Consider the following 27,459-nt stretch of genomic DNA (forward strand, 5'->3'; position numbering starts at 1 on the left):
CTTGCTAAGGGCGAAGTAGTTGTATTGTTAAACGAAGTAAGGCTAGCAGCTAACTCTTTTAGATCCGGTCTCGCGTAACTCAACAAAACGCTGCTTTAAGGGAATATGGCCGCTCCAGGAACCGAAGCGTTTTTGTGCTCTGTGGCGCGATCTTGTACGCATTCCAAATAAGCACGGATACGTGGCGTTACATCCAGCCGCACGCGAATGGCCAATGTGAACCGCGACAGACGTCACTGCCCTGCATTCACCAATCGCGTGCGGCTGGATGTAACGGAGCGCCTCCGTCCGTTTTAAGAACGCGTACAAAATCGCGCCACTGAGTTCTCTAAACGCGAAGTAAGCGTTGAGAGCACAGCAAGTTTACGAGCCGTCTCCTGATGCCTCGAGATAGCACGCGCGCAAGCGACTGCGCCCTTCGAACGATGCGGTCCCCTCCCCCCCCCCCCCACCCCCCGTCCCCCTTCGCTCCCCTGGAGTCCCTTCATGCTCCTTACGAAAGACGGGCGGGGCGTTTCCTCTCTGTTTGATGAGCAATCGACGGCAGGCGCGCACGCGGGAAGATGTTATCGCATGCGCTCTCCGTGCGAAGGAGACAGACGGCCGGCTAGTTCAATCTCCGCTTCAGCCGTGCTCGTCGCCAGCGCTCGCGAGCTTTTACCCGCGGATAGAATGCGCGTGGTGATGTTATCTATTAGGACTTCATACGAAAAATTACGGCGACGGCAAAAATCCGTTGAGAGTGTCCATATAATTGCCATCACAATAAAAAAAAATTGAGGAGCCATTTCACTCTGTGAAGTGGATGATAAGCGAAGCTGTTTCGCGCATGGCACAGTGGTGACATGGTGGAGGATAGTTTGGTATGTAAGGCCAGGTTGGTAACGGCCAGGCTTAACGTTCAATACGCAATATTCATGCGAAAGCCTTAGATGCTTTATCAAACACGAAAATTGACCGGCGGCGGCGTCAATCGATTGATGCAAATGTAATCATCATGTGTTGGCGTCATCATCACGTCATTGATCGTCAAAACTTGTGACGTCGTCATGGCGTCATATATCGTGATGTCACGTGATCACATGACATCGTCGCTGCTTCCGTGATCGGTGCGCCGATCATGGAGCTAGTGCAAAACCAGGTGAGGTGCAGAAAGCTTGCAGAGAGGGAGGGGGAGGATCAGCCCGTCGATTGAGAAGGAAAAGAACCTGGCTTTCGCCTTGGAGTTTTCTTTGGGGAATGCATTAGGGACAGTGTGGCTCTTTGGCATTGAGGCACTGCTGTACATCACGGCGTTTGTCTACGACGTCTGCTGATAACCACATAGATGTATTTAGAGTGTTATTTCATAAGTGCAATTTTATTGATCCGGTATTCTGTTTATCTGCTGTTGTCGAAAATAATCACCGAAGAGATTAATCCAGAACACTCAACTGCATGAGCCCTTATTTTTTCATTAGCGAGTAAAGTATGGAGTTCTCCTGAGATTATTTTTTCCATGAGATTTGAAATGAATCGAAACAATTCTAGCCTTCATAAGAGCCCCATAATAATGTTCAGGTGCTTCAATGTTAATGCAATGTGCTTCTGCAGTGCACTCCAGGATGTAAAATTATCTGCTCCAGAGTGCTCCCAGATGCAAAATTATCTGCTCCAAAGTGCTCCAAGGTGAAAATTTTTGCTGCTCCAAAGTGCTCCAAAACGGAAATTTTGCTGCTCCAAAAATTGCTCCAAATCAGAAGTCCTCGGTAGCATCACTGCAACTACGTTTTAACCGTTAGTACGTTTAAAGTGGGTACGTATTAACGAGGTTTGACTGTACCTGCCTGCAATCTGTCCATGCCTCAAAGCAAAACTTTGATACTAGGCTACTCTGTTGATCATGGTACAGACTTTTCAGTGATGCTAAGATCCTGGAAGGGCAAACATAAACTGACCGTATTGCGAGTTCATTGAATTGAGATTCACTTTGCCGCTGTAGTAGGACTGTCAGAGCTAATCAACACTCTTGAGGGCTAAATGAGTGCCTTTGTTTTTTGGTTTGGTGAATGCAGCGTGGTGTGTCGGCCTGCCTCACGTACCTGGACTTCTTCTCCATGAGTGCTCAGCGGGCTGCACTGACGGTGGCTGCCAACTGCTGCCAGAGCCTGACAGCCGACGAGTTCCCCTTGGTGGGGGACTCTGTAGCGCTGTTGAGTGGCCGCCTCTCGCATGGCGACCGCAAGTCGGTCGAGTCGGCCTGCTTGGCCCTGGCACGCCTGGTGGACTGTTTGGCGGCTCACGGGCCCCTTCTCCAGGAGGTTGCTGCCCAAGGGTTGCTACCAGCCGCGCAGGGCCTCCTTGCCCTCTCGCCACCTCCAGTGTCATCGGCCACATTTGTAATGGTGGTCCGCATGTTGGCTGTTCTCTGTGCCGCCTGCCCACATCTTGCAGTCCAGTTGCTGAACAATAGTAAGGCACCCTCTGCTTGCAATAAGCTTGATTTTAATGAGGGGTGGTTGAAGGTCCTTGACTAAGAGCAGTTGTGGCACAGGGAATATTTGTGTTCTGCAGTAAAATGGTGCATTATTGGTCATAAAAATTAAACCTGTCTGCTGGAGAAACAATGGCTCTTATGCAAAAATATTACGGAAATATCACACGCAACCCTTTGTGCTAAAAGAGCAGTCTGGTATAGGGGCAGTGGACCAGCTGACAGGGTTTGCCATACGTCCTAAACCATTGGCATTAGAGAAACAGATGAGATTTGTATATTCCAGTATTTCTGTTTGTTGTCATACACCACTTTTCTTATGCTAAGCAGAAGAGTCCTAAATGTGTATTTGGAGCAACCTCTCTCTGCCAGAGGATGGCACACTGTGGACTGCTCTGGATCCTTGGTACTTGAACGACAGCACAAAATAGATGGGACCAAGGAAGAGAGGACACAACCGACGCTGTTCGTGTCCTTTCTTGGTGACTGTCTATTTTGCGCTGTCGTTCAAGTGCCGAGGATTTCAACGAACTCGCCTTAGTCTGCCATCCTTCTTCTGGATCTCTCATTTAAATTCAAGGTTGGTTTTTGCAGGAACAGCTTTTGTTACAAAAACAAGCATACTGTGCTGCCACTTGTGATAGCAAATGCAATTCCTTTTTGACAGTATTTCAAGGTACAATTGCACATCGCACCGCTGCAGTAAAAGCACATGTCAAAGGAACTACAGTGGCTGTTGTGGCTTAAGCATGACTGCAGAGGGCTAACCTTGAAGTCGTTCTTCGTATCTCTCCATCATGATATGCTTGTGGCCTCTGCCAGTCAAGTTCCAAGAATTGTGTTGTCCTCTCTTGCCATTTACAGACATTGCCGAGACACTGCGTTTTCTTCTCATGGGCAACTCTGATCCTCTAGGAGATGATATAGAGGTAATTATTACGCCACTCATTTCGTTTTCATTCTATTGAACAGTAACCTAAAAAACTGTCAAGTGCACTTCTTTTCAACTGAAGCAGTTCTATGTATTTCTGCCTCCAATGACTCAGCTTGTTCCAAGGAGTCCTCAAGAGCTGTACGAGATAACATCCCTGATAGCGTAAGTGATAGGCTGCCTTGATTCCTTTTTGAAAGGTGTCCTGTGCAGCCTTTTGCATATTTTCAGCTGCTGTTTTAGAGAAAAATGCCTTTCTCCTGTATTTAGCTATGTTGCCTTTTGCTGAAACATTTGCTAGACTTCCTGAAGTTGTGCGGCCTTATCCTATAGTTGCGTGCCCACACCTACATAGTCAAAATACAGACCAGAGCTACTGAATGTTTGTAGATGTACAAATAATTGACTCTTTTCTTGAACTTGAGAAAGTCTTGAAATCTTTACTGAAAATTAGCATCCGCTGCCAGGAACCAGAAGTCTACACGTAATGTACAACCCATTGCTTGCCTTAGTTACACTCTCAACTTGATTAATTTTTCATGTATCACTAAATTTTAACCGAAAAGTATTCTGTTCTCTTGTGGTTCTTAAAAAAGTTAATATTGCACGAAATGGGATGCACTTTCTTTGCAGAGAGCTAATGCCAGTGCTGCCCCAGGATGGCATCTTCGTGGTGGACTCTCTCCTAGTGAAGCCAAATGCTCACCAAACTGATGCGGTGCTGTGGAAGTGGAGAGATGACAGAGGGCTTTGGCACCCATACTCTTCCATTGACTGCAAAATCATTGAGGCAAGTGTCATGGTGTCAGTCTAAAATGAGACATCTAACAATGAGCTAGGTGTCACGTAGACTATTTTACTTCACAATAGCGCTGCTGCAAATGCCGCATGCACAGTATTGGTTTTGTATCAGATTGCATGCTGTAGCAATCTCTTGGACACATTTTCTTGGCAGAAAAGCCACATGTTAGAATTACTGTAAACCGTTGTCACAACAGTCTCTTTAAACGTGATGACTTGTGTGAACATGCAGCAAGGCTTTCAGTATTTTAATAGTACTAAGCTTATAATTAGGGTGTGGAGTGGTTTTTGAAGCTTTTGAATTTAAACCTGCTATTTTCAAGTCTTTGAAAGCAGTTTTACGGAGTGTTTAAGGATCCTAAAATTTTGCTTTTGAGGCCTTTCTGGGTCCACAAGGTTTGTGCATCCAGAGTCAAGCCAGTTCAGTTAGATTCACATTCTTGTCATGGGGAGCCACTTGGTTTCTGGTGGCTCTCATAAAACAAGCTTTGCAAGGATTCATGTGCACTAAGATAAGTTTGCTTCTTGTCAAAAATAGCATTTTGTTTTTAAGCTTTTGGATCATTAATATTTGAAAATTCTCTGTCGTGGCATGGCAAGTCCTGGAAACCCTTGATTTTTTTTTGCGAAAGCTGCTATGAAGCAATGCAAAAGTAAGCATTGCAAACCTCTCCCTGCCTTGCACAGGCGGCTCACCAGTCGGGCGAGGATGAGATCAGCCTCTCCACGATGGGCAAGACCTATACTCTTGACTTCAATTTGATGCAGCAGATCAATGAGGACACTGGCACTGCACGACCTGTGCAGAGGGTCACCAACCAGGGCATGGCGCAAAGTGAGTAGCACATCAGACCACCTCTGTGGGCATGCTCCTTGGTGGCAAGCATTGTGCATGGAAGGCCGCTCACTTAATTTGTTGTACAAGTGAAGCCATTGACAAGCTGCTCATCTACAGCATATGAGATGTAACAAACAGAGTAACGTGTGCAGTATGCCCTTGTATGCTTCACTTTAATCCCCTGTTCACTCATATACACTTTAACCTCGATATAACGAACACGGTTATAACGAATTATCGGTTATAACAAAGTAAATGAAGAAGTCTTGTCATAGATAGTGTTAAAAATAAACATTTATAACTAATTTTCGGATATACAGTCGACGACCGATAATTGGGACTCCACAGGGAACGTAAATAAGTCCGAATTATCGAATGTCGGAAAAAACGAATGCGTCAGGAAAAAAAATACTTTTATTGACACTTCAGGGTCCCGGTGGCCGAAAAAAGTTGTCAATGTGTTGCTGCCCGCACTTCCGCTTACATGCAACCAAGTCCGCCTGTATCTCCGTCAGTGTGATGTGATCGCTGTACGATGACGAGCTGGTTTCGTTCGTGAAGGCAACGCGTCTGTGCGGTGCACTGAGCGGTCGTAAAAGAGGCAGCATGAATGGCGGCGCAGCGCGTTTTGGGTTCTCGCCTATTAAATGCGTGCACTACGCATGCAACTGCACCAGGCCACATGCACTATCGAGCAGTTGACTGAAGATGCTTATCGTAAGGCTTGTCAGCGATTGAGCCGTACTGGCGCTTTTGCCACCTGCCGCCATCACGCCTCCGTGCATTTCCACTGCTTATCCGTAAAGACATCACCGCACGGTGCCGTGATAGCGGCCGCTTTGAATTTCCGGTCCGCTTCACCCCGTAACACTTCGGCATCGCGACAAAGCTGGCTTTTGGACACTGCTACTGTCGCAAACAGGTCGACTCACGAAAGCGCTGGTTCGAACCTACACAATGATAGATGCGGCAGAGGTGGGGGCTTCAATTATTGCCTTTCGGACCTGCAATTTGGGCAGAAAGTCCGAAAATCGGACGCCGAAAAGTTTTAGCGTCCGAAATTTACGGCGTTCTTGACCATTGACGTCTATGGGGCTGGTGACGGTGCCGCGAAAGCGTCCGAATTTTCGGGCATGTCCGGAAAATCGGGCGTCCGAAAAATCGGCAGTTGACTGTATCTGCCGCGTTTCGTTGTCGTCGGCGCGGCCTTCGGCGCTGGCTGTGAGGGCACCGTTGGTGCCATTTAACTCAGATCTTTTGAGACAGCAGAGAGTACAATAAATCAAGTCTCAAGATAAAAATGAACACGTGCGCAGAACGCTTTACCGCAGACGCATTCGACAGAATGGCGGCGATAGCAGTTAGCAGCGCAGCGTGGGGATACAGGAACCGCAATGTAGGATGTTCGCGATGTCGATACGATTTCCCACAGTTGACCAGTGCCTCCAAGATCGGCATTTCCAATCACAAATCTGAGGCATAAAGTAGCGATCGAAATAGAGCCTCGTAGATCACCAATTAGCTTTCGTTTTGATCTCTGAGGCCATACTTTGTATGGTACGGGTGCCGTAGGAGATAATGGCTGGCGATTCGGCGTGCGCGACAGTCTCGGACAGGGTCCGGATTATCGAATCTAGATCTCGCAGCTGTCCGAAATATTGGTCGTCTTTACACATTACTTCTATGGGATCATCGGCGGTGCCGCGCGACTGTCCGAATTACCGAGCGTGTCCGAATTATCGGTGTCCGATTTATCGGTCGGCGACTGTAATGAAGTTACTTTCGTGGCAGGTGTGACTGTTATAATGAGGTTGGAATGTATGTGCATAGGTCCCTACTTGCCCATGACTTTTCTCTTCCTTGAGTAAAGATCACACCACCAACCCAGCACTGAGAGTGCTAATCTGCTGGATACTTGACGATGATGGCAGACTACAGATGTTAAGTGCGTCCTGCATACCTGCCAAGTATCCCGGATTTTTCGGGAAACTCCCGTATTCCGACCATTTCTTACGTTTGTACGGTTGGCAGGAAAATCTCTTGGAAATCGAAATTTCTGTGCGTGATCCGGCCGCATTGACAAAAATCTAGCTCAACCCGATTCAGGCTTTTTGCAAACCCATCGCATTAAGAAAACCAATTTACAAGCCGTTGATGTAAACGTGCAGTAGAATCTTGGTGATAAGAAACCGTCTGATACGAGTTCAGGAAATTCCCCAGCCGAATCCCACTGTTTCAATGGGCCGAAATTCGGACATTCCGAACACTTTTCCACGTCACGGCAGGTGATACGAACTTTGGTACCAAACCGTCGAGCGATGGCCGAGAGCATCGTGCTGAAAGCTTCGGAAGTATGCACGCGGCCAGTGCACACACCATCAGAACTGTGGGTATTGTTTGCCACAACTGCTGTGGACGAAACCTCGGTCGCTCTTGACACGATCATCTATGGCGACAACGTTACTGACAGAACTCCGAAAGTGCATGCGGGTCCAACACTCAGCCAGTCAAAGGGACTCTGCTTTCTGCAAACGCTGCAGACAAAACCGCGGCAGATTTGATCATAGATAGCAACAAACGACTTAGTTTTGAAGGCACGTGCGCTGAGAATTGCAGAAGGAACTACTAGTTTGCCGCAACCGCCGTGTGCGAAATCGCGGCCACTGCGATGCGATCGATAGCAACTACAAGCTCCAAAGGTACGTGGCTAACACAGGATAAATTAAAAGCAATAAAGTTGTAGTAAAAAAAGGTACGAAGTGTTTCGGCGTTCCTGTCTATCTTCGCTTATGACTATGGTGGAATGGACTTAGGCACTTAGTTTTCAGCTGGCCTCAAGTGAAGCTGCGACGTGGGCTTTCCAGCAGCCAGGTGCGCCGTCCCTTATTGGTCCATTCACGTGTGTCCCAGAAAGACATACGCAAGTTCTCTTGACGGAAATCAACGTTTTTTGCGTATATCGTGGTTTGAAAACAGATTTTGCTAGTTTTTTGATGATACAAAATTGCGGGCGATACGAATATTTTTGCCCCCGCCTGAGATCCGTAACACCGAGCTTTTGCTGAAAACACTACCTGTATTGTTCAAAGGCCATTATAAGACCGCAACGCCGATGTTTACGCTTAACGGCGCTGTTCGGGAACTCCCCCCCCCTTTCCGAGATACCGTATTTACCCGCATAATTTGCGCACCCCTAATATTAGCCAGCTTTGCTAAAAAATATATTTACTCGCATATTTTGCGCTCCCCCTCCCGCACGAGCCAGCTCGCCGGCCCGCGTGCACGGGGAAACATTGAACGGCCGCGCCGCCGCGGCCCTCTCCGAGCAGGCGAGCGCAGTCATACACAAGACAGGCCGCGAGTGCGAAGTCCCTTCTTCCGATTACTTCGTTCTATTCTCCGGAAACCACCGAGATCGTACCAACCGTACTCAAACCTGTTCACGGGTTGTCGGAACTGTTCGAGCGTTCTCCCGCCGTGAGAATGCATGCACGCGACACGGCACGGACTACTTTCTGCATCGGAGGCGTGCGAGGGCCAGTCGCGCCAACATTTCCCCTTGCTGACCCCCCCTCCTCTGCGTCCGCGCTGCGACGCAGCCTTCGGTGATTTCGGAAGTTTAGGTTTCGCAATCAGCCAGTTGTGTTTTCACTGTTCTCTTGCGCTGGGCTACAATAACTATTCGGCAAAATTCAAGCTCATTCTTATAGAATTTGCCTAAGGAAACGAGAACCGTGCCGCAGAAGAGTTCGCTTTTTAATACAAGACCGGGAAGGAGACCGTTCCGAGGATCGACCGAAGCATGGAAAGTTTCCTGCCGTTGAAGAATACCTTTTAAAATATGTGCGAGAGCTTAGGCCCACCGGTATCGCCGTGCCGTGGCACCTCGTTACTCCTAGCATTGTCGCCAAGAGCTTCAAGAAGACGCCTCAACGCACTCGACGGAACCAAGGACGACGCGCTTTGGGAGGGCGGTGACAGCGGCCGCGGCGATGATTCTCAGTCGGACTTCTCAACCAGTGGTTCTGACTAGACCGTGCATGACCGAATCTGGCTGGTTAAAGTACTAATGGTTAAAGCTAATTCTGTTAAAAACCCTTAGTTTGCGCTATAATTTATTTTCTTCTTTAATGTATTATATCGCGCGTGTTAGGACTATATATTGTGCGTTATTTCAGATGTGCTCGTGAAATCTCCACGTAATTTGCGCACCCCCTTTTGGAGCTCCAAATTCGCAAAAAAAAGTGTGCAAATTATGCGAGTAAATACGGTATTTTTTTTGTTGAAAAAAAAAGAGGGGGCAATGTAAAAAAAGGAGGAGGGGGGGCAAAGGCAGTGCTCATACTTTCTTAAAATTCTTTTTTTTGCAAGAATGATCATGCCATTGGTCGTATCAACAAGTTCTTAGTGTTCCCAGAACTTCAGCTGCGCGATGTGCTTCATGTGGTGACATGAATTGGCTCTATGGAGACCCGCAATTTTGCAGTTCTCTGGGAAAGTTAGTGTGTGTATTTGTTGTCAGAGTAAATACATCGCACATTTCCATGTTCTGCCCTAAGAACGAGTGTGTGTCCATTGCAAAGTGTGCACCAGAAAACTTATGATAGGCATATTAGAGGGTGTCGAGATCCATGCCATTGTGGCAGCTGCCTCGGATTAACAAAAATAAATCGGAAGGTGACATCTTTGTGTGCTGAAAGTGATCACTGAAATATTAAATCTGCCATGGTCACCATACGACACCAATGAATCAGTTTAGACTGATAAATTATACTCTGAAAACTGTTGTTAATTTCACCATCATAGGTTTATCAGTAAAGTTTCATTTTTAAATTTCACATTGAAATCTCCGCACGTTACGTCATGGATTTCAGTGTTTTTTGTATTTTGGCAACATTGGTTCTACAAAATATCCTGAAACTTGGTATGCTAAGTCTCTGGTTCCCTCAGAGCACGAGGTACTTCATATTTACCAGTTAGGAACTGCGTAGGCCCTAGTAGACTCCGTCAAAATCTGACGTCGCAGTGATTGGTGCGGGAACTCCATGGTGATGTCGCCACCCACATTTTTTGATTGTGCGTCTTCTCACGGCAAGTGTGGTGATCTCTGTTTTGTGAAAGAGTAATTTACTAAGACGAGAAAAATTGTTTTCCTCTTTAGTGTCCCTTTAAAGCCTTATTTTCTTGCAAAAGTTTGATGTTAGCGGTTGGAAATTGTCACAAGCACACCTGTGCAAGTACACCGATGAAATGTCCTTGTGAAACTTTTTTCCTGTGTGGCAGTGCTGTCGGGCGGCGCTTCAGCAACCGCAACGGGAGCGTCCTTGTCTTCTCCTTCGTCTTCCTCCTCTTCGCCGTCACAAAGTGGCGGAGGGGCCACTGCCGTGGCAGCTGATCCACGTGCCATGTGGCTTCGCGAGCAGAGCCACGCTGGGGGCCGGGCGTTCCTAGGAGCCCTGTTTGGTGCTCTGCACGAGGTGTACAGCAGCTCTGCGGGACCTGCGGTACGACATCGCTGCCTGCGGGCACTGCTGCGCATGGTGCACTGTGCCCCAGCACCACTCCTGGCAGAGGTGTGTTGAGAAGCTACTGTGCATGTGCATCTTAAAGAAGCACTGACATCATTTTTCGAAGGCGAGTTTACTCTGCCATACAAATCTCCTGTATACAGAGACTGCTCTGAGCAAGTGTGAAGCACAGCAAATGCTGATGAGATATTTTATTTTGATATTAAAATCAATTTTTCCATGACGCACCTACCGACATCGACACTAGCCATGTAACGTCGGGTTACAGTACTAATTCTGGTGACTTCACGCAGCGGTACGGCTAGTTGTGATGCCATCAGGTACGAAAACTTCCAAAATGGCTGCTTGTGCGTCACCAAGATACAGTGGAACCCCGATTATACGACTTTGAGGGGACCACGCAAAACCGTCGTATAATCCGGGCGTCGTATAATCGAAAAACTAAAAATATTGGCAGTGGCAGTCAGCTTTGCCCAAAAAAGGGGAACAGACCGCCTCAATAGCCCATGACAAGACCCTGAGGTTCTCCAAGGATGATAGATTAAATTATTTTTGAAAATGGCAGCTAATAGCAGCATTACTTAGTTAAGGGGAGACACGGGTCTTCTAGAACAAAAAATCGCCAAAAAATCGACTTTTTGAAATATTTTTTTTCGCAATCTAGACGTCCTAAAGAATCTATTGCTGCAATATTAACGCGTTCCGCCGAGTATTTATTTCGTTATTGCGCTCTAAAGAGAGCTTCATGATCGCTTTCGCTCGAAAACGCCCCCCGAAAACAGGCAACTTCAATGCCGTCGCCTGCGGTAACCGTTGGCCGCAGCGCGGCCATTTTGGAATCATTCGAGAGCTGAATTCTTATACATTCCGTTTTTAGCGAGAAAACACCTCTAGGTCTGGCGACTATGGAGCTGCACGCCAACGAAAAAAAGAAAATACTCGCACGGCATTGGCGCGTTTGTACCACGTGGGGTGAATCCTGCTCTCTGATTGGACGACCGGAGTTTCGTCTGCCCGACAATGCGAGACGCCTTGTCAAAAATTGTTCGGACGCGACGATGGCTGGCGGGCGACGCAAGTTCGCGACGGCTCATGCCTACGGCAAAAAACGCAAGCGTCGGTCTCGGATACCTAAAGCAGCATCGAGTGGATCGACGGCGACGAGCTCTGCGACATGCGCCAGCGGGTGTACGACATCCACCGAAGCTGCAGCCGCGCAAGCGATGCCTGTGGCCGACGACACGTCGAGGACAATGCGCGTTGACACGCTCCTTGTTTCAGAAGCTGAGAAAGTGGCGATTGAGCATCGCGCGGAAGCGCAACGCCAGAAGCTTTCTTCATTATCAGCTACGCGCCGGAAGCGGCGGGGTGCGGCACCGAGTTTACGCTGCTAAGCCTACCGCTGCTGAACCAACTGCTTCGGTGCGCGAAATGCGAATTCTGCTCCGGCCCTTTGAACGTTTCAAGAGGTGAACGTGAGTACGGAGTGGCAGTTAAAATAGTGGTGAACTGTGCCGTCTGTGGAGATGTCAGCACCGGATGGAGCTCGCCGAGAGCAGGGGGAAATGCGACCTGCAACCCATTCGAAGTGAATGTGCTTGCTGCTCGGGCAGTTATGAGCACGGGAAATGGGCAGACCGTGCTAAACGACATTTTCTCGGCGCTGAACGTTTCTCGTCGCGGTATGCACAACAAAACCTACCAAAACTACGTAAAAACAAAGATGAACCCTGCCGCCGTGAACGCATCCGCGGGCGTCATGAGTGAGTGCGCGACAGCTGTGAAGGCCATCTATTCCGAACTGAACTTCGGGAACCCCGGCAACATCGCAGTTTCATTTGACGGGACTTGGCTCACTCCTGGACACCTGTCACACATTTGTGTGGGAACTGTGATCGAACTCTTTTCGGGATACGTGCTGGACTTCGAAGTTCTATCGAACTTCTGTTTGGGTTGCGAAATCGGCCCCAAGGACGGTGACCCACGATACAGTGAGTGGCGAGCTCGTCATAAGTGCCAAAAAAACTCTTCGAGCAAGCCTGGCCAAATGGAGGTGGAGGCTGCCAAAATTCTGTTTGGCCGGTCCCTTGAAAAACATGCACTGCGTTACACAACGATGTTGTGCGACGGAGATAGCCGCGCTTTCAACAGCCTTCAGGAGGAGAAAGTGTATGGCTTTGTGCCCATCGAAAAGGAGGATTGTGTTAATCACATTCATAAACGAATGGGTGCTGCACTGAGAAACCTCTTGCAGAAGAGCAAAGGGGAAGGTCGGCCAAGCCTCGGTGGCAAAGGCAAGCTCACTGCTGAGCTTGTTACAAAGCTTACGAATTATTATGGCTGGGCACTCAAGGCACACCAGGGAAACATTGATGAGATGGAGAATGCTGTCCTTGCCACGTACTATCATGTGACTTCCACAGATACAAAGCCACAACATTCACGGTGCCCAAAAGGTGAAGAATCATGGTGTGCACACAACAAGGCAGTGGCAAGGCAGCAGGCTCCTCCCAAGCACCGGTACAACCTCCCTGAATACGTTGCTGAAGCCCTCCTCCCAGTGTACACTCTCCTCTCTGATCGGAAGCTGTTGGAGCGCTGTCAACGAGGCAAAACTCAGAATTCAAATGAGAGCCTCCATTCAGTAATCTGGTCGCTTGTGCCAAAAACCAAACACGCCTCGCTCTTCACAGTCGAAACTGCTGTTGCGGAAGCAGTCGCCCGGTTCAATGCCGGAAAGAAACGTGCCTCTGAGGCCATTTTGAAGGAGCTGCATTTGAGTCAAGGCAGCACAGATGTTGAAAGGTGTCTAGAAAAGGACCAGCGGCGGCCAGCGGCATGTGACAAGAAGCATACCAGAGCAGAAAACTTCAGGAATGCCATGAAGAGGAGGCGTGTGAAAGAAAATGATAGTGATTATGTGCCTGGTGGCTTCTAGAGCGAAAAGGACTTCCATCTGTTGCTTTTTAGTAGCAAGAAGAAACCTATACCAAGTCTTCAAACTTCTTTCTGAGTTTTCTCAAAATCCGTTTTTCGCCTATGTGCTATACTGTTGCCCACAGTATCTTTTGATCTTGTGATCAGATTTGAATGATTCTTGTTGCAATTGAAAGCTTATGAGTTCCTATACACAATAATACTACTAAATTATAGACTTGGTCAAGAGAAAATTTTTATATGCTGATAAAACTGGTAAAAATTTTCATGTTCCCAACCATTACATTACAGATGGCAATAACTTTTATAAAAATATAGCTAAAATTACAGTAATGGTTTAGTTGTGATCCTTGATTGTTCTAGAATATGGCCATATCAAGTTTTCTAGGATATTCAATGATTAAATTGCAGAACAATTGTGCAATTTGATCATTCATTATTTATCTAATATCTCAAAAACTACTTGAGCTAAGAAAAAATGGATTGCATATCTGTTTATAGCAGGTTAAAATATACATTGCCTGAAAATTTCATTTGAATATGACAATAAACAAAAGTTTTTTTTAGAAGACCAGAGTCTCCCCTTAAATGAGGTGTGAGTGAGTCGTTAACTTTAAGATATCGAATCCTACGCGCATCTTTCTCCTGACAAATCGAGTCTGAGAAGTGCCTGCACTTGAAAACGAAACCGAAACCGCATCGGCAACAGCCTCCCGTCAGAAGTCAGACACAGTGTCATCACCATCACATAACGGCGACGGAGCACGAGTTTGCGTAGGATGCCTTCGTGCGCGACTGAGCTGTGCGCATCATATTTGTTCCCTCGTGAAGTGCAACTGGTGATGTCCCGCTGTTATTGCGAACGTCCACGTCAAGCGAAAGTTATTTTACACTGTAAAAATAGCTCCGTCGCGTCCTTTTGCGTGCTCAAGGCCTGTGACTGCGAGTGCCGCAAACAAAGGCAGATCAGCTGTATGTCGACCAGGAAAAGTTTCCACGGACCGAAAACTTGAAAATATCCGGATCTCTAAGATGAGCTTTACGGCCAGTTGGAGCTTCTCAGTGTACTAGAGAGAGCTTGTCTAGGTAACGACCCTGGATACGCACGCGATCGAGGCGTATCCTGAAGCGATCTTAAGCCAGGGAAACTGGATCACAGAAGTGCATGCACTGCCTGGAGAATAAATTTTACATTCTAAGAAGGCGTACTGTCTCACTCTCTACTTTTCTAACCGACAACCTAGGGGAACTTAAGTTCTTATTTTGCACTCGGGAATATTCTTGTCGACGTCCGATTCGACTAAAGAAGGTGGTGTTTTCTCTCGGGCGGAATCGAAAAGTCGTAAGATGCGGGATAGGCGTAAAATTGCGTCGTATAACCAAGGTTTTAAATACATTATTTCTATGTGGGTTTTGCTGGGACCAAACAGATTCGTCATAAAATGCGGGTCGTTGCAAAACCGGGGGACGGATAATCGAGGTTGCATTGTATTCAAAATGGCCACTTGTGTGTCACTAATACCAATAGAGCCACAGTGCAGAGCGGCCGTGGAAACGTCGCGATATTGGCGGCGAAATCGAGCAGAGTCGGCACCTAGCGGCGAGCGGACGAAACCCCGCGGTGTGGATGGCTCCTTGCATCATCTGCTGGCCACACTGTATTCGCATGTGTGTGTACGTCATGCGCGTCCTCAGATTACAGCTTATTCCGTTGTGCTAGCACAGTATCAAATGCTTGTACGTATGCCTACACGATATGCATAAGCATTTCGCCTTACGAGAATTGTATGCACTCTAATAAGTGAGTACACGCCCACGTCGGTATAGCGCTAGGTCTAACCATCGTACCGTCCATTCGCCAAAATTATTTCTATGTGGGTACCGCTTTCTCGTTCAAGCACGTCACATAGTTCATTCGGTGTCGTCCTAAATGAAAAAAAAAGTACTGAATGTCAATGTGTGAATGCAGACTTTTAGTGACACATCTCGTGATGTGTTGACGATTTGGAAATCCTTGTGATAACGCAAAGCATGAACTATCGTCTGCAGAGGATGGTAAGCGATAAAAAAGACCTGAAGCCACGCATTTCTACAGCAATACGCGTATTCATACAAACAGAAAAGCAAAGTGCACAAAGTTCTACTTCATCTAATTACGCAGACATGTAGGTTCTCTTTCTTTGTAGCTGCTAGAGCATGAAGTAAATATTTCAATGGCTTAGTCGTGCAACATAGTTGACAGCTCAGACCACTTATAACGTAACCGCTTACAGTGGAGTACCGGCTATTATGCGGTTTTTTCTGACTCCCGTTTACCCTCCCATAGAACTCCATGTATACGCATACCACTTATTGTGCAGTCCCCCGAGATGAAAGACCGGTTATAATGCGGCTGCCGGAACGTTCTCAGAGATGTGAGGGAGCGAGCGTGCTTCTCAGCGGAGATGCGCCGGCGGGGGAGAGAGCGGCGACGGCATTACGAAGGAGCGGACGTGGAACGAACGAACAAGGAGCGGGGGGAGAAAAAAAAAGAAAGGGTTGGCGGTGGGGGACAGCAGCCCGGCGCGGGTGCGTGGTGTGAGGCGGGGGAGCGGTTGTGTGGCCGATGGAGAAGCCTTTGCCCCCTTGACATGCGCGCTTTGCCCCGGCCGCATGACATGCGCGTTCCACTACGTACGGGCGCCCGCGTCCGCATCAAGAGCGCGTTACGGCTATTTGTCTCCGTCGGGAAAATAGTTGCTTCGTCGTAGAGCGCAGAGATTGTGCGTGCAACCTCGATTCCCCCGCAAGTAACAATGCTTTGAGACGCGATTGAGCTTTCGCCTTTGCCACCAACAGGCGGACTTACAAGCGTGAGAGACTTTTTCAGGATAGTTGCCGCGGCTGTTCTCCCGACCGCAAACCGAAGCTGCGTTTCACGCGTGATGCCCTCGGTTTAGCTCGCGAGTGCGATCTCTTCTATGCCCGATCTCTGTGTTGCTTAGGGCAAGCTTCTTGCGGCAGCATGCCAAGTTGCAACGCACACGCTAGGCCTAACGAGCGCTAGCTGCCATGTTGGCGGCCGCGGACTACAGAAGTTGCGGTTTGGTGCCGAGTCAGTGAAACATTTTGCAGTTGTTGCATTTAGAAGGGGTGACTTACATCTTTAACGAAAACGCGGGCGTGCGTGTGAAACACTAGAGTGGTGGTTTATGGTTGCCACCGTTTTCGACATCGCGCACGCGCAGTGTGCTACCGCAGCGGCTTCCCGTGATGGCGCATTTTTTCCGCGTTCGTTATGTCGGCACCGCAGGTCCGCGGACGCTAACCGTTCAACATTTCCAAATGTAAGCAGACGCAAACTTACGTCCCAGTCACATGCCTCGATAGTCGGAATCGCGTGCCTACCCGTTGGTCATGTTTTGCAGACGTGCAACCTTTCAAAAATGTTGTATAGCACACTGAAATGCGGTTCCGAAAACACAGCGCGGTTTATTATTGTATCTCCGCCATTGTTCCAACTACTTCTTCTTTCTCCACAGCAGACTACCCACTACTAGTTTATGTCCCAAGTGCGTCGTGCCAGAAGAAGAAGAAAAGTATGCCACAGATAGGCCCCCCCTGCAGACAAGTGGCCGTGGGCACTTGAAAAAAAAAATGGTCAGACTGAGCTTGTCAGAATGGGTGCCGGCTTGATCCTTTCAATGCTGACTGTGTCTTCATGCCCATTACGCAGGATTGTAAAATGATGTTCAGAACGCTTGATGACTGGGAAAGGACCGTCATAGCGAGGCTGAAGAGCACGGCGAGACGCATCGACACGAACAAAAACGTGTGAAGATGTCTGTAGGTTTGCCGGCAGAAAAACGTCGTTCTTAGTATGAGCTGAAGTTGGTGATGGGCGCAAGTTTTGCATGAAGACCCGCAGACGCTGGACGAAAGAAGATGGATCCGAAACACTCTGCGTAGTAACGGGGCTGACGAGGTCACCAGGCAAACGGAGTGTGCAGCCATAAACCATCTCGGCTACAGAGCAGGCAAGTTCTGGCCGAAGTGTTGAACGCAGGCCGAGAAGCACGATAGGGAGGTGTGATACCCAATCTTCGGCGTGAGGCTGCGAGGCGAGTGCTGCTTTTAGATGACGGTGGAGTCTCTCCACTAAGCCATTTGCTGCTGGATGATACGCAGTTGTGCGAATACGCGCACAACCCAGTAGAGATGTGACAGAGGTGAAAAGCGCTGACTCAAACTGTCTGCCTCGATCGGTAGTCACCGTTGATGGTACACCGAAACGGCTAATCCAGGTAGCAAGAAAGGTACGAGCAACTGTTTCTGCCGTGATGTCAGGCATTGGAGCTGCTTCAGGCCACCTAGTGTACCTGTCAATACACGTAAGCAAATACGTATTTCCCCGACATGGAGGTAAAGGCCCGACAATGTCCAAATGAATGGTGTCGAAACGTGCATCAGGGAGAGGGAATTTTCCCCATGGAGGCTTGGTGTGCCGTTGTACCTTGATACGCTGACACGCTGTGCAAGTGCGAACCCAGTCACGAATGTTAGCGCGTATGCGCGGCCAGACATAGCGTTCAGTGACCAGGTGTTGCGTAGCTCTTACGCCTGGATGGCAGATGGAGTGGAGGGTGTCAAAAACAGCACGACGCAGCTGTGAAGGAACATAGATACGAGTGCAGTTGTGTGAAACATCGCACCAGAGCGTAACGTCGTCGTCGTCGGGAAAGTTGACTTGTTCCAGTCGGAGGGAAGTAGAGTATCGGAGTCGTGGAAGCTCATCGTCTAATGCCTGTGCCTCCGCGAGCGAAGACAATGAAAGGTCGGTGGTGCCTGTCGTGGCATTGATGGTAATACGACTGAGAGCGTCCGCTGCACTGTTAAAACTGCCTTTTACATAACGTATGTCTGTGGTGAATTCGGCAATGAAAGCAAGGTGCCGAAGTTCTCTAGGAGTGTGCGTGGCACTGCAGGAACGTAAAGCCGAAACAAGTGGCTTGTGGTCGGTAAGAATGGCAAATTGTCGCCCTTCAAGGAAGTACCTGAAATGCTTCACCGCAAGGTAGGCTGCGAGGAGCTCCCGTCCGAAAGTACTGTATCGGCGCTCAGTGTCGCGTAACTTGCGGGAGAAGAAGGAAATTGGAGCACATGCACCATTGATCCATTGATGAAGAGCGGCTCCAACTGCTTCTGAAGAAGCGTCCACCATGAGGCTAGTGGGAGCAGTTGGTGAAGGGTGATGCAGGAGGGTGGCCTGGGCGAGTTTGGTCTTAACGGCGGAAAAAGCTTGATCCGCGACCGTGTCCCAGGGAAGTGCGGCTGACTCGGCTTGAGAAGTCGAGAGTAGGGCTTCCAGAGGCTGCAGCAGTGTAGAGCATGTAGGGATGAAGCGGCGATAAAAATTGACGAGTCCGAGAAAACGTCTCAGACTACGTATGGACGTGGGAGGCGGGTACTCGAGGATAGCTTGAACCTTGTCAGGTAGAGGAGTGATGCCATCTTTAGTGATCTGATGTCCGAGGAATGCTATCTCCGAGACTCCAAACTGACACTTTTCTACATTGATGACAAGGTCGTAATCACGCAGTCGAGTGAAAAGCTCACGTAGATGTGCCTTGTGCGTTTCAGCGTCCTTGCTGGCAACGAGAAGATCGTCGATATAGGCGAAACAAAACGGCAAGCCTCTTGTGACTTCGTCTATAAAACGCTGAAATGTCTGAGCTGCGTTTCTCAAACCGAAGGGCATTCGTAAATACTCATAGAGCCCAAATGGGGTAATTATTGCAGTTTTGGGAATGTCAGAAGGCTCAACGGGGATCTGGTGATAAGCTTTCACGAGATCAATCTTCGAGTATACTGTTGTGCCGGTTAAAAAGGCAGTACAGTCCTGAATATTGGGTAACGGGTATCGATCTGGAACGGTGACTGCATTGAGAGCCCGATAATCACCACAGGGCCGCCAGTCATTGTTCTTCTTGGGAACCATGTGTAGCGCCGACGACCACGAGCTTGATGACGGACGAATGATCTGCAGCTGTAACATATGCTCAAACTCGTTGCGAGCAATGCGAAGTTTATCAGGGCCAAGTCGGCGAGGGCGGCAGTGAACCGGTGGGCCTGTGGTTACGATGCAGTGGGTCACAGTGTGCTTGGGGGTCTTATCCATTGGAGACTGCGTTGTAATCTCCGGAAACTCGTTGAGCAGAGCTGTATATGGTGACGTAGGCGGTTTCACGAAAGTGGGGTTTAGGGCCGTAGCGCGTGACAGAAAACCATTGACCGATAAGCCGGTATAGCTATCCACCAGGCGACAGCGGTTCATATCCACGAGCAGATGAAAATGCCTTAAGAAATCGGCGCCTAAGATTGCGTAGCGTACGTCTGCTATCCAAAATAACCACTGCAGTTTCCTTTTGAGACCGAGATCAAGGGTCAGAGACTTCTGTCTGTAAGTTGCGATGACCGAAGAATTGATCGCTTGTAGAGGAGTAGACTTCTCGTGGAGACGCCGGTCAGTTTTGGACGCTGGAATTATGCTGACTTCTGCTCCAGTGTCCACCAGCAAGCGAAGACCTGTGGTTCTGTCGGTGATGTGGAAGAGGCGGCTTGATGCTTGACCTTGATCGCCCGCCGCTGTTACTGGCGATCGGCCGGAGCGTTTCCCATGCGCCATGAGCAGGGTGGCACACATCTGCGAGCCGCGGCACGAAAACGCCGGTGATAGTAGCATGTGTTCTGCGGTGAAAAGCGGTGCTCGGGCTGGTGGAGGGGCCGTTGCGGAGCAGGCGACGTGAGAGATGGTCGGTGTGGACGAGGATGGTCATTTAAGTTATGAATGCTCAGCAATTGCAGACGCAAGTTAGCGACTTCAGCTGCGAGATCTTTTACCGTTTCTCGAAGGGAATCTGCTTCAGAAATCGGAGAGGTGTGGGCAGCGTTTATGACTGCCGGAGCAACGTCCATCATGTCATCGGCCATTTCTGCCAGCTCCGACAGCGTCTTATCCTGAGCTGGGACAAGAGCCATTCGCACGGTAGGTGGAAGACGCTGTAGAAACAACTCACGTAGTATGGATGTTTCTAAGCCGTCCGGCTGGTCCCCAAGCAGGTGCTGCAGGTGACGTAGAAACTGTGTGGGACGGCGGTCCCCGAGCTCTTCGTTGCACAGAAGTTGCTGAATGCGCCGATGCTTAGGCGGAACGAGTCGGTAAAGAAGAGCCTGTTTGACTGTCGTATATGGAGTGTCACCAGGCGGGCCCACGAGGATGTCGCGTATTTCGGCCATTGCCTGTGGCGGCAACGCTTCAACGAGGAGCTCATGCTTGCGAACTTCTGACGTGATGCGATGAATGCGGAACTTGTTCTCGACTTGAATGAACCATAAGGAGGGATCGGCAAGCCACAGCTGTGGTAGCGTTATGGTAGTAGTACCTCCAACAACGCCGGAAGAGGGTACATGGCCAGGTGCAGTGGCAGCGGTACCAGGGCTGAGGCCGTCGAGATGCTCACGCTGCTCCATGGAAGGTCGCGTTCGTAGTCCGGGTCACCAATAAATATAGCACACTGAAACGCGGTTCCGAAAACACAGCGCGGTTTATTATTGTATCTCCGCCATTGTTCCAACTACTTCTTCTTTCTCCACAGCAGACTACCCACTACTAGTTTATGTCCCAAGTGCGTCGTGCCAGAAGAAGAAGAAAAGTATGCCACAGTTGTTTTGGTTATAGTGCGGATATTTGCGACTCCGGCGACTTACGTTATAAGTAGGGGTGTGCGAATATTCGAAATTTCGAATATTTTTCGAATAGTGTTTGCTATTCGATTCGATTCGCACTGAAATTTTACTATTCGAACTATTCGAACTTCCCAAAGACAAATGCAGTCAACGTCCGGTTGAAAGTGACCCCTTCAGATTTTTAATATGCTTCACCTCATTACACACTCGTATTGCGGCAAAGCTGCCTTTCAAGCTCCGTTACGGTCGAACTTAGCCAAGAGACAGTCAACGTCCGTTTGAAAGTGGTCCCTAGATTTTAATATGCTTCACCTCATTACACCCCCGTATTGCGGCAAAGCTGCCTTTCAAGGTCCGTTACGGTCGAACTTGGGCAAGAGACAGTCAACGTCCGTTTGGAAGTGGTCCCTAGATTTTCAGTATGCTTCACCTCATTACATCCCCGTATTGCGGCAAAGCTGCCTTTCAAGCTCCGTTACGGTCGAACTTAGCCAAGAGACAGTCAACGTCCGTTTGAAAGTGGTCCCTAGATTTTCAGTATGCTTCACCTCATTACACCCTCGTATTGCGGCAAAGCTGCCTTTCAAGGTCCGTTACGGTCGAACTTAGGCAAGAGACAGTCAACGTCCGTTTGAAAGTGGTCCCTAGATTTTCAATATGCTTCACCTCATTACACCCCCGCATTGCGGCAAAGCTGCCTTTCAAGCTCCGTTACGGTCGAACTTAGCCAAGAGACAGTCAACGTCCGTTTGGAAGTGGTCCCTAGATTTTCAATATGCTTCACCTCATCACACCCCCGTATTGCGGCAAAGCTGCCTTTCAAGCTCCCCTACGGTCGCAAATGTATTAACTCAAGAAAACGCTGGTTCCAACACGGAGATGAAAAATGTGGCAGAGTTGGAGGCTCAATTAATGCTGTTTTGGGCCTGAAATTTGGGCAGGAAGTCCGAAAAATCGGACGCCGAAGCTTTTTAGCATAAAAAATTTCAGATGTTCTTATATATTGACGTCTACGAGGCAGATTTGAAACTCCGGACTTGAAGGGAGCACACCCTTGTCCGAAATATCAGTTGGGCTTTCACAGAAGTTTAAAGAGGAGGAGAGGCTGAGGAAATGGCATTTTTACTTATCACGTGTCAAGTGTTGTCGGCAACACTTTGGTTGCACCAAATCATGTACATAAATAGAATTCGGCCTCTACATTGCCTCATTCTTGATAAGAAAGACAACTATGAAATATGACCCCACCAGCGCTTCATCAACCTCGCGAAAAGAAACACTTTCATGTTGCTATCTCACAAGAACATACTTAGGGATTCACTGCAACTTTTTCTGTAATTTCACTTCGAATTATTCGAAAAATGTTTGAAAAATATTCGAAAATTATTCGAATTCGCTTCGCACCCAAAATTTTGCTATTCGCACAGCTCTAGTTATAAGCGGTCTATGCTGTATATTGTGGTATAGGCAAAACAATTTAAACACGTGCAAATAAAGCAAGAAAAAACATCGAGCATGGGGCAAAACACGAATGTGACTGAAGGCCAGTACCCCATTGATTGGCAGATTGCACTTCTCTCACAATTAATAGGTATGTTAGGACGGTTGCGTGCATTGATGTGGCAATGAAGGGCACATACATCACCATTAGGCTGCAGTCAAGGCGCTCTACTCGCCAACAATCGACTCAAACTGCATACGGCAAAGCGTCTCTGCGTACATTTGTATACGCGCCGCTGACCGCCTATCCACACAAATGCGGTAACGGTGCTGCCACCTATAGCCCGATCTCGCGGCGAATCTCGCAAGAGCACATAACGAGAAGCTCACACCATGCCATGATGTTAGGGTGCAGTAGGAACCGAAACTAGCTTTTAAAAACATACTAAAATTGCTTTTTCAGCGTGCACTCATGCTTAGCAGTACATTTTCTTGGCTCTTGAGGGCTTGGCCTTTCATTTGATGCAAAAAAAAAACAAAATTTTCGTGTCAGTGCCCCTTTAATGCTCTCTAAGGCTTTATTCACACAGCCATCAAGCACTCCTCGATGTCATCGTTGTGCCATTGGCATCCGTCATGACAGTGTTTTCGCATTGGTTCCTCCTTGAATGCGACATGCCGGTGCCATTGGCCGATGGGGTTAGTTAACATTGCTGGTGACCCTTTTCCTTTTTCTAAAAAGCAGTCTCATGATGGATGCTGATGTCGGAACAGTGACACGGCTGAGAGTTGGGCTGCTGTGGAAATAGGGCAGTAGAGGAATGGTGAGACAGTTTGTACAATGCTGCTATGTATTTGCAATGAATGAAAGAAGCGGAATTTTATGGGCCCGTTTTTCTTTGTTAGAGATAACATGTCTGTTAGTTCTTATTAAAGATGTATTTGCAACTCATTCAGCACTGTAGCACGCTTTGGAGGAAATGGTTAATCCCTTGTCAAGTACTTGATTGCTTTTTTTTTTTTTAAAGTTTTTTTCAATCAACACCCCTGGCGGTATTTTGTTCGTTTGGATAAATTCCAGGTGCTGCGATCCCAACTTGTTGCGTCTCACCTGGCAGCCATGCTCTCCTCTCAAGACCTCCATGTTGTGGTGGGTGCCCTACAGATGGCCGACATCTTGATGCAGAAACTGCCTGAGGTGAGCGAGCATGACATCTGGTGCCTTGTGGCAGGTGCCCTCTTTTCAAACAGAGGCCGGTTCTCACTCTCGTCGGTGGGCGGGGCGCCTGCACGTTGACATCGCGGAGGCATAGCATGCTTATTGGCTGATAGCCGGATGAGGCACGCTTCTTGCCACAGGGTGCCGCCACTTGCCCGCGCCGCACTCCTCAGTCTGCTAACTTTACACGGTAGCCGCACTCGCGCATGCGAATCACAGCGGGAGAGCGATCGCGTTTCATGACGCGCGCTGACGTAACTTCTTTCCCCCGTGACATCCCTCCCTGTCTAGCTTCCAGTGCGCTTGTCGGCAAGAGAAAAGAGAGAAAGCGCTGAGAGCGTGTGCCAAACCCCCATAACTCCGCTGATTCTTGGCGGATTCGAGAAATTTTTGCGGCAATCGATTCAGGGAGGCAGTAAACTCCGATACGAAGGTCATTAGATCATTACTTGGAAAAGTGGTTCATGACCCCTTCAATGTAGCAGTCTCATCTGCAATGAAAATACCTTTTAGTATTCGTTATAAGTGTGCACATAGAAGATTGTTTTAGAAAAAATGATCAGGTCTTTGTGGTGTAGTGAAAAGATGTCTTCATATGAAGCATTGGTTACAACCTATGTTTATTTTGTTTCAGTTCATAAAGTAGACCTGGACAGTAACTTCGGCCAATTGGTGTGTGTGTGTGTGTGTGCGTGTGTGTGCGCGTGCACGTGTGTTTGCGTGTTTGAGTGTTTGCAACGCAGTTAACTGGCACCCTTGTTTTCTTGGGTTGAACCGGAAACCATCCGGTATCATGCAAGGTTTCTATAGCTCCTTTTGCAAATGTTCTGTTTGCACAGGTGTTTGGGGTGCATTTTCGGCGAGAGGGTGTCATGCACAGAGTGAAGCAGCTGGCTCAGGAAGAAGTGTCCACAGCTAGTGGGGATAATACATCTGGTTCATCCAAGTTTGCCGAGGATTCCTCTGCACTGGCCAGCTCTAGCCGTGATGGCCACACAGCTGCCACCATGCTCTGGGGCGCACTGTCCTCCTCCTCAGCTGGTCACCTGCCACCTATGAACAATTCTGGGGACAGTGACCACTTCAGTATGGGTGCCGCCAGTGCTCAAATGTGAGTGCACTGTGTGTTTTCTTCAGCTGCAGCTGTAGACTTACAAACTGAAGTTCTTTTCGCATGTTAAATACCAGTGCTTTATGTTTTTCCTTAATGATCTGTCATACCTGTGACACCACACTTGATGCATATATCATCCCACTAGTGTTTAGTTCTCAGATCAGTATGCTCAAGTTTTAGTGTTCATCTTGCACACAAATCTTGCCCTGGAGTTTGCTGTCGATAACAATGTCACTTAGCATGAATGAGTCCTTGTCACCTATTTGTTGTTCTGACACGTTGACTCTTTTCTTATGCATTCTTTCTTCATAGTGCTTATCTTCACTATCTTTCTGCCGAGCTCAGGTTCTGCATTTTGTACAAATGAGTGTGTTGCCTGACTTTGCACGGGATATTTGGTCACAATTCAGGTGATGAAATATGGCATTGTTTATGATAGCAGTACAGCAGTACAGGCACAAATTAATCCGGGAGTCATCTATAATTTTAGGATCATTCTCTTAACTGTACACTTAGTGAACTAGTTTACAATAGTCCAGTGCTCGTTCTATGCTTGTTTCGAACTAGCGTGACATCTCCTGCATGAGCCCTGCACTATTGCCTCCGTGAGTGCAAGGGTTGTAAAATAATTCTACGAGACACCTGCACTAGGTCAAGTAAATTGCTCAGTTCGGACGACACCATGTAGCACCAGTAAAACGAATCGTGAGGGACACAGAGTTCATGCGGATTGTAGATGTTCGGAGGTGCACTACAATGTCTGCCTTATTTGTGCCCATGCAGGCGACTAAGTGACGTGCTGAAGCGCAAGCGGGCAGCCAAGCGGAGCAATGCCTCGAGCCGCAAGGTGCGCACGGAGGAGGGACCCCGCAGTGGGGAGAATCCACCCCTGGGCCCCAGCGGCCGGCGTTCCGTGCGCTCCGTGCGGGACAGCCCATTCTCTCTGCCACCACCACCGCCAGAGGGCGCTGCCAGCCCAGCCAGCAGCACGTCCCTCTCACCGAGTGGCGGCACAGCCGGGGGCTCAGCCGGAAGCGCAACCACGACATCGCGAGGCGCTGGCGGCCGGTTGAGTTCTGCGGCGGCCCGCACCACATCGTTCCTGGCAAGCCTCAACCCGAGCCGCTGGGGTCGCTGGGCCAACCCACCCCTTGTGGGACACCTCAGCAGCCAGGTGGGCACCATAATGGCCATAAGCAGTTGTTAAACCCGGCCGTCTGGCCAAAGGTGTGGGCACTTGTATGCCCAGCATTGTACGGGTTTTGCAAGGATGGCCTATGCGCTGCGAAGTTGATGCCCTAAACCCTTCCTTGTGCAACTTTTTTAAAAATGATTTTCCTTCACTTGTGATCACTACTTATAGGGACACTCCAGAGAAACATTCGCTGTCACTGTCACCGGGATGTTCAGTAGAAAGTCAAAGTGCAATAACACCCTGTTGCGCTGCAGCTTACACGCATCCCTAAATGCATGCGATAATGAATGAAGTTTCCAAAATATTACATTAGTTCATTGCAGGCGTAAAAATAATTGCTTCCTCTTTTGCTGTGTAGGAGGAGTGAAAGGTAATCGTGGGCACTGCAGACAGCTAATGAGATCAGCTGTGCACATATGGAATCCCAGTAATCCAAATGTTATGAACAATTCTATATTATTTAATGGCTACTCTCGGCGCTCCTAGCACTGCCTATCTCGCTTGTTGTGTGTTGTTTGTTTCTGGTACAGTAAAAGCTCGTTAATTCGGATTTCACGGGACCGGAAAAAATGTCCGAATTAACCGAATGCCGAATTAACGAATGAACAGGAAAAACAACATTAAAATCAAGTTGGAGAAGCATACCTTTATTTGCTGAAGTATTTTGTAATGGTCGTCTGCGTTTTCACGCAGATTCCGGCTTACATTACAATTTTTCTTAACTTTTCCAAATGGCCAACAGCACGCAAACTGTCGGAAGTGCTCAGGCAAACGCTCTCTAATATCAAAAGCGCCTCCGAGACTTCCCGTGAGGTGCGATGAGGTCGCGACATCATTAATAATTTCTTGGTCGGGCAGGAGACCAGTCGTGGCGACACAATCATCAATCGCGATGTAGTCCTGAAGGGTCATATCTGTGGGAAGGACAGCATCCAAGGTCGGGCAGTCACCGTCGGTTGACTCGGCTGACACCTCGTCGATGCCACCGTCGGCTACTGTCGCATGCTCGGGCCTCACATGTAAACACGGTCACAACGAGAAAAAACAAGAACTCCGCAAGAAGAGACGGTGCCGACACAACACAACGGAAAATGGCGTCGGAGGCGCAGTGGAGCGAAGAATGAAGACGCCGACGTTCGGTGACGCCGCGATCGCCCCCACTAGTTGATAACGATGGCGATGTCACTCAAGTTTTGGTTTCGCCCCAGTGGTGCCAGCGCTGCTTTACCACACATTTGTGTAGCGGCAGCCGTCAGAA

The 27,459-nt window shown here is 48.5% G+C and overlaps 1 protein-coding gene across 1 annotated transcript in view; it reads left to right on the plus strand.

Moving 5' to 3' along the window:
* The window catches only part of LOC119385871 (E3 ubiquitin-protein ligase TRIP12), a 101,804-nt gene that overhangs the window by 35,832 nt on the left and 38,513 nt on the right, over positions 1–27,459 (plus strand). The window contains exons 10-18 of the mRNA XM_037653239.2: positions 2,055–2,451; positions 3,338–3,402; positions 3,520–3,569; positions 4,038–4,194; positions 4,893–5,040; positions 10,327–10,616; positions 23,755–23,871; positions 24,732–25,003; positions 25,790–26,180. Of these exons, the coding sequence (XP_037509167.1) occupies positions 2,055–2,451; positions 3,338–3,402; positions 3,520–3,569; positions 4,038–4,194; positions 4,893–5,040; positions 10,327–10,616; positions 23,755–23,871; positions 24,732–25,003; positions 25,790–26,180 (1,887 nt within the window). The remainder of the gene's footprint in view (positions 1–2,054; positions 2,452–3,337; positions 3,403–3,519; positions 3,570–4,037; positions 4,195–4,892; positions 5,041–10,326; positions 10,617–23,754; positions 23,872–24,731; positions 25,004–25,789; positions 26,181–27,459) is intronic.

The sequence above is a fragment of the Rhipicephalus sanguineus genome, chromosome 3 (genome assembly GCF_013339695.2).
Source record: "Rhipicephalus sanguineus isolate Rsan-2018 chromosome 3, BIME_Rsan_1.4, whole genome shotgun sequence".
In the NCBI taxonomy this organism is placed as follows: Eukaryota; Metazoa; Arthropoda; class Arachnida; order Ixodida; family Ixodidae; genus Rhipicephalus; species Rhipicephalus sanguineus.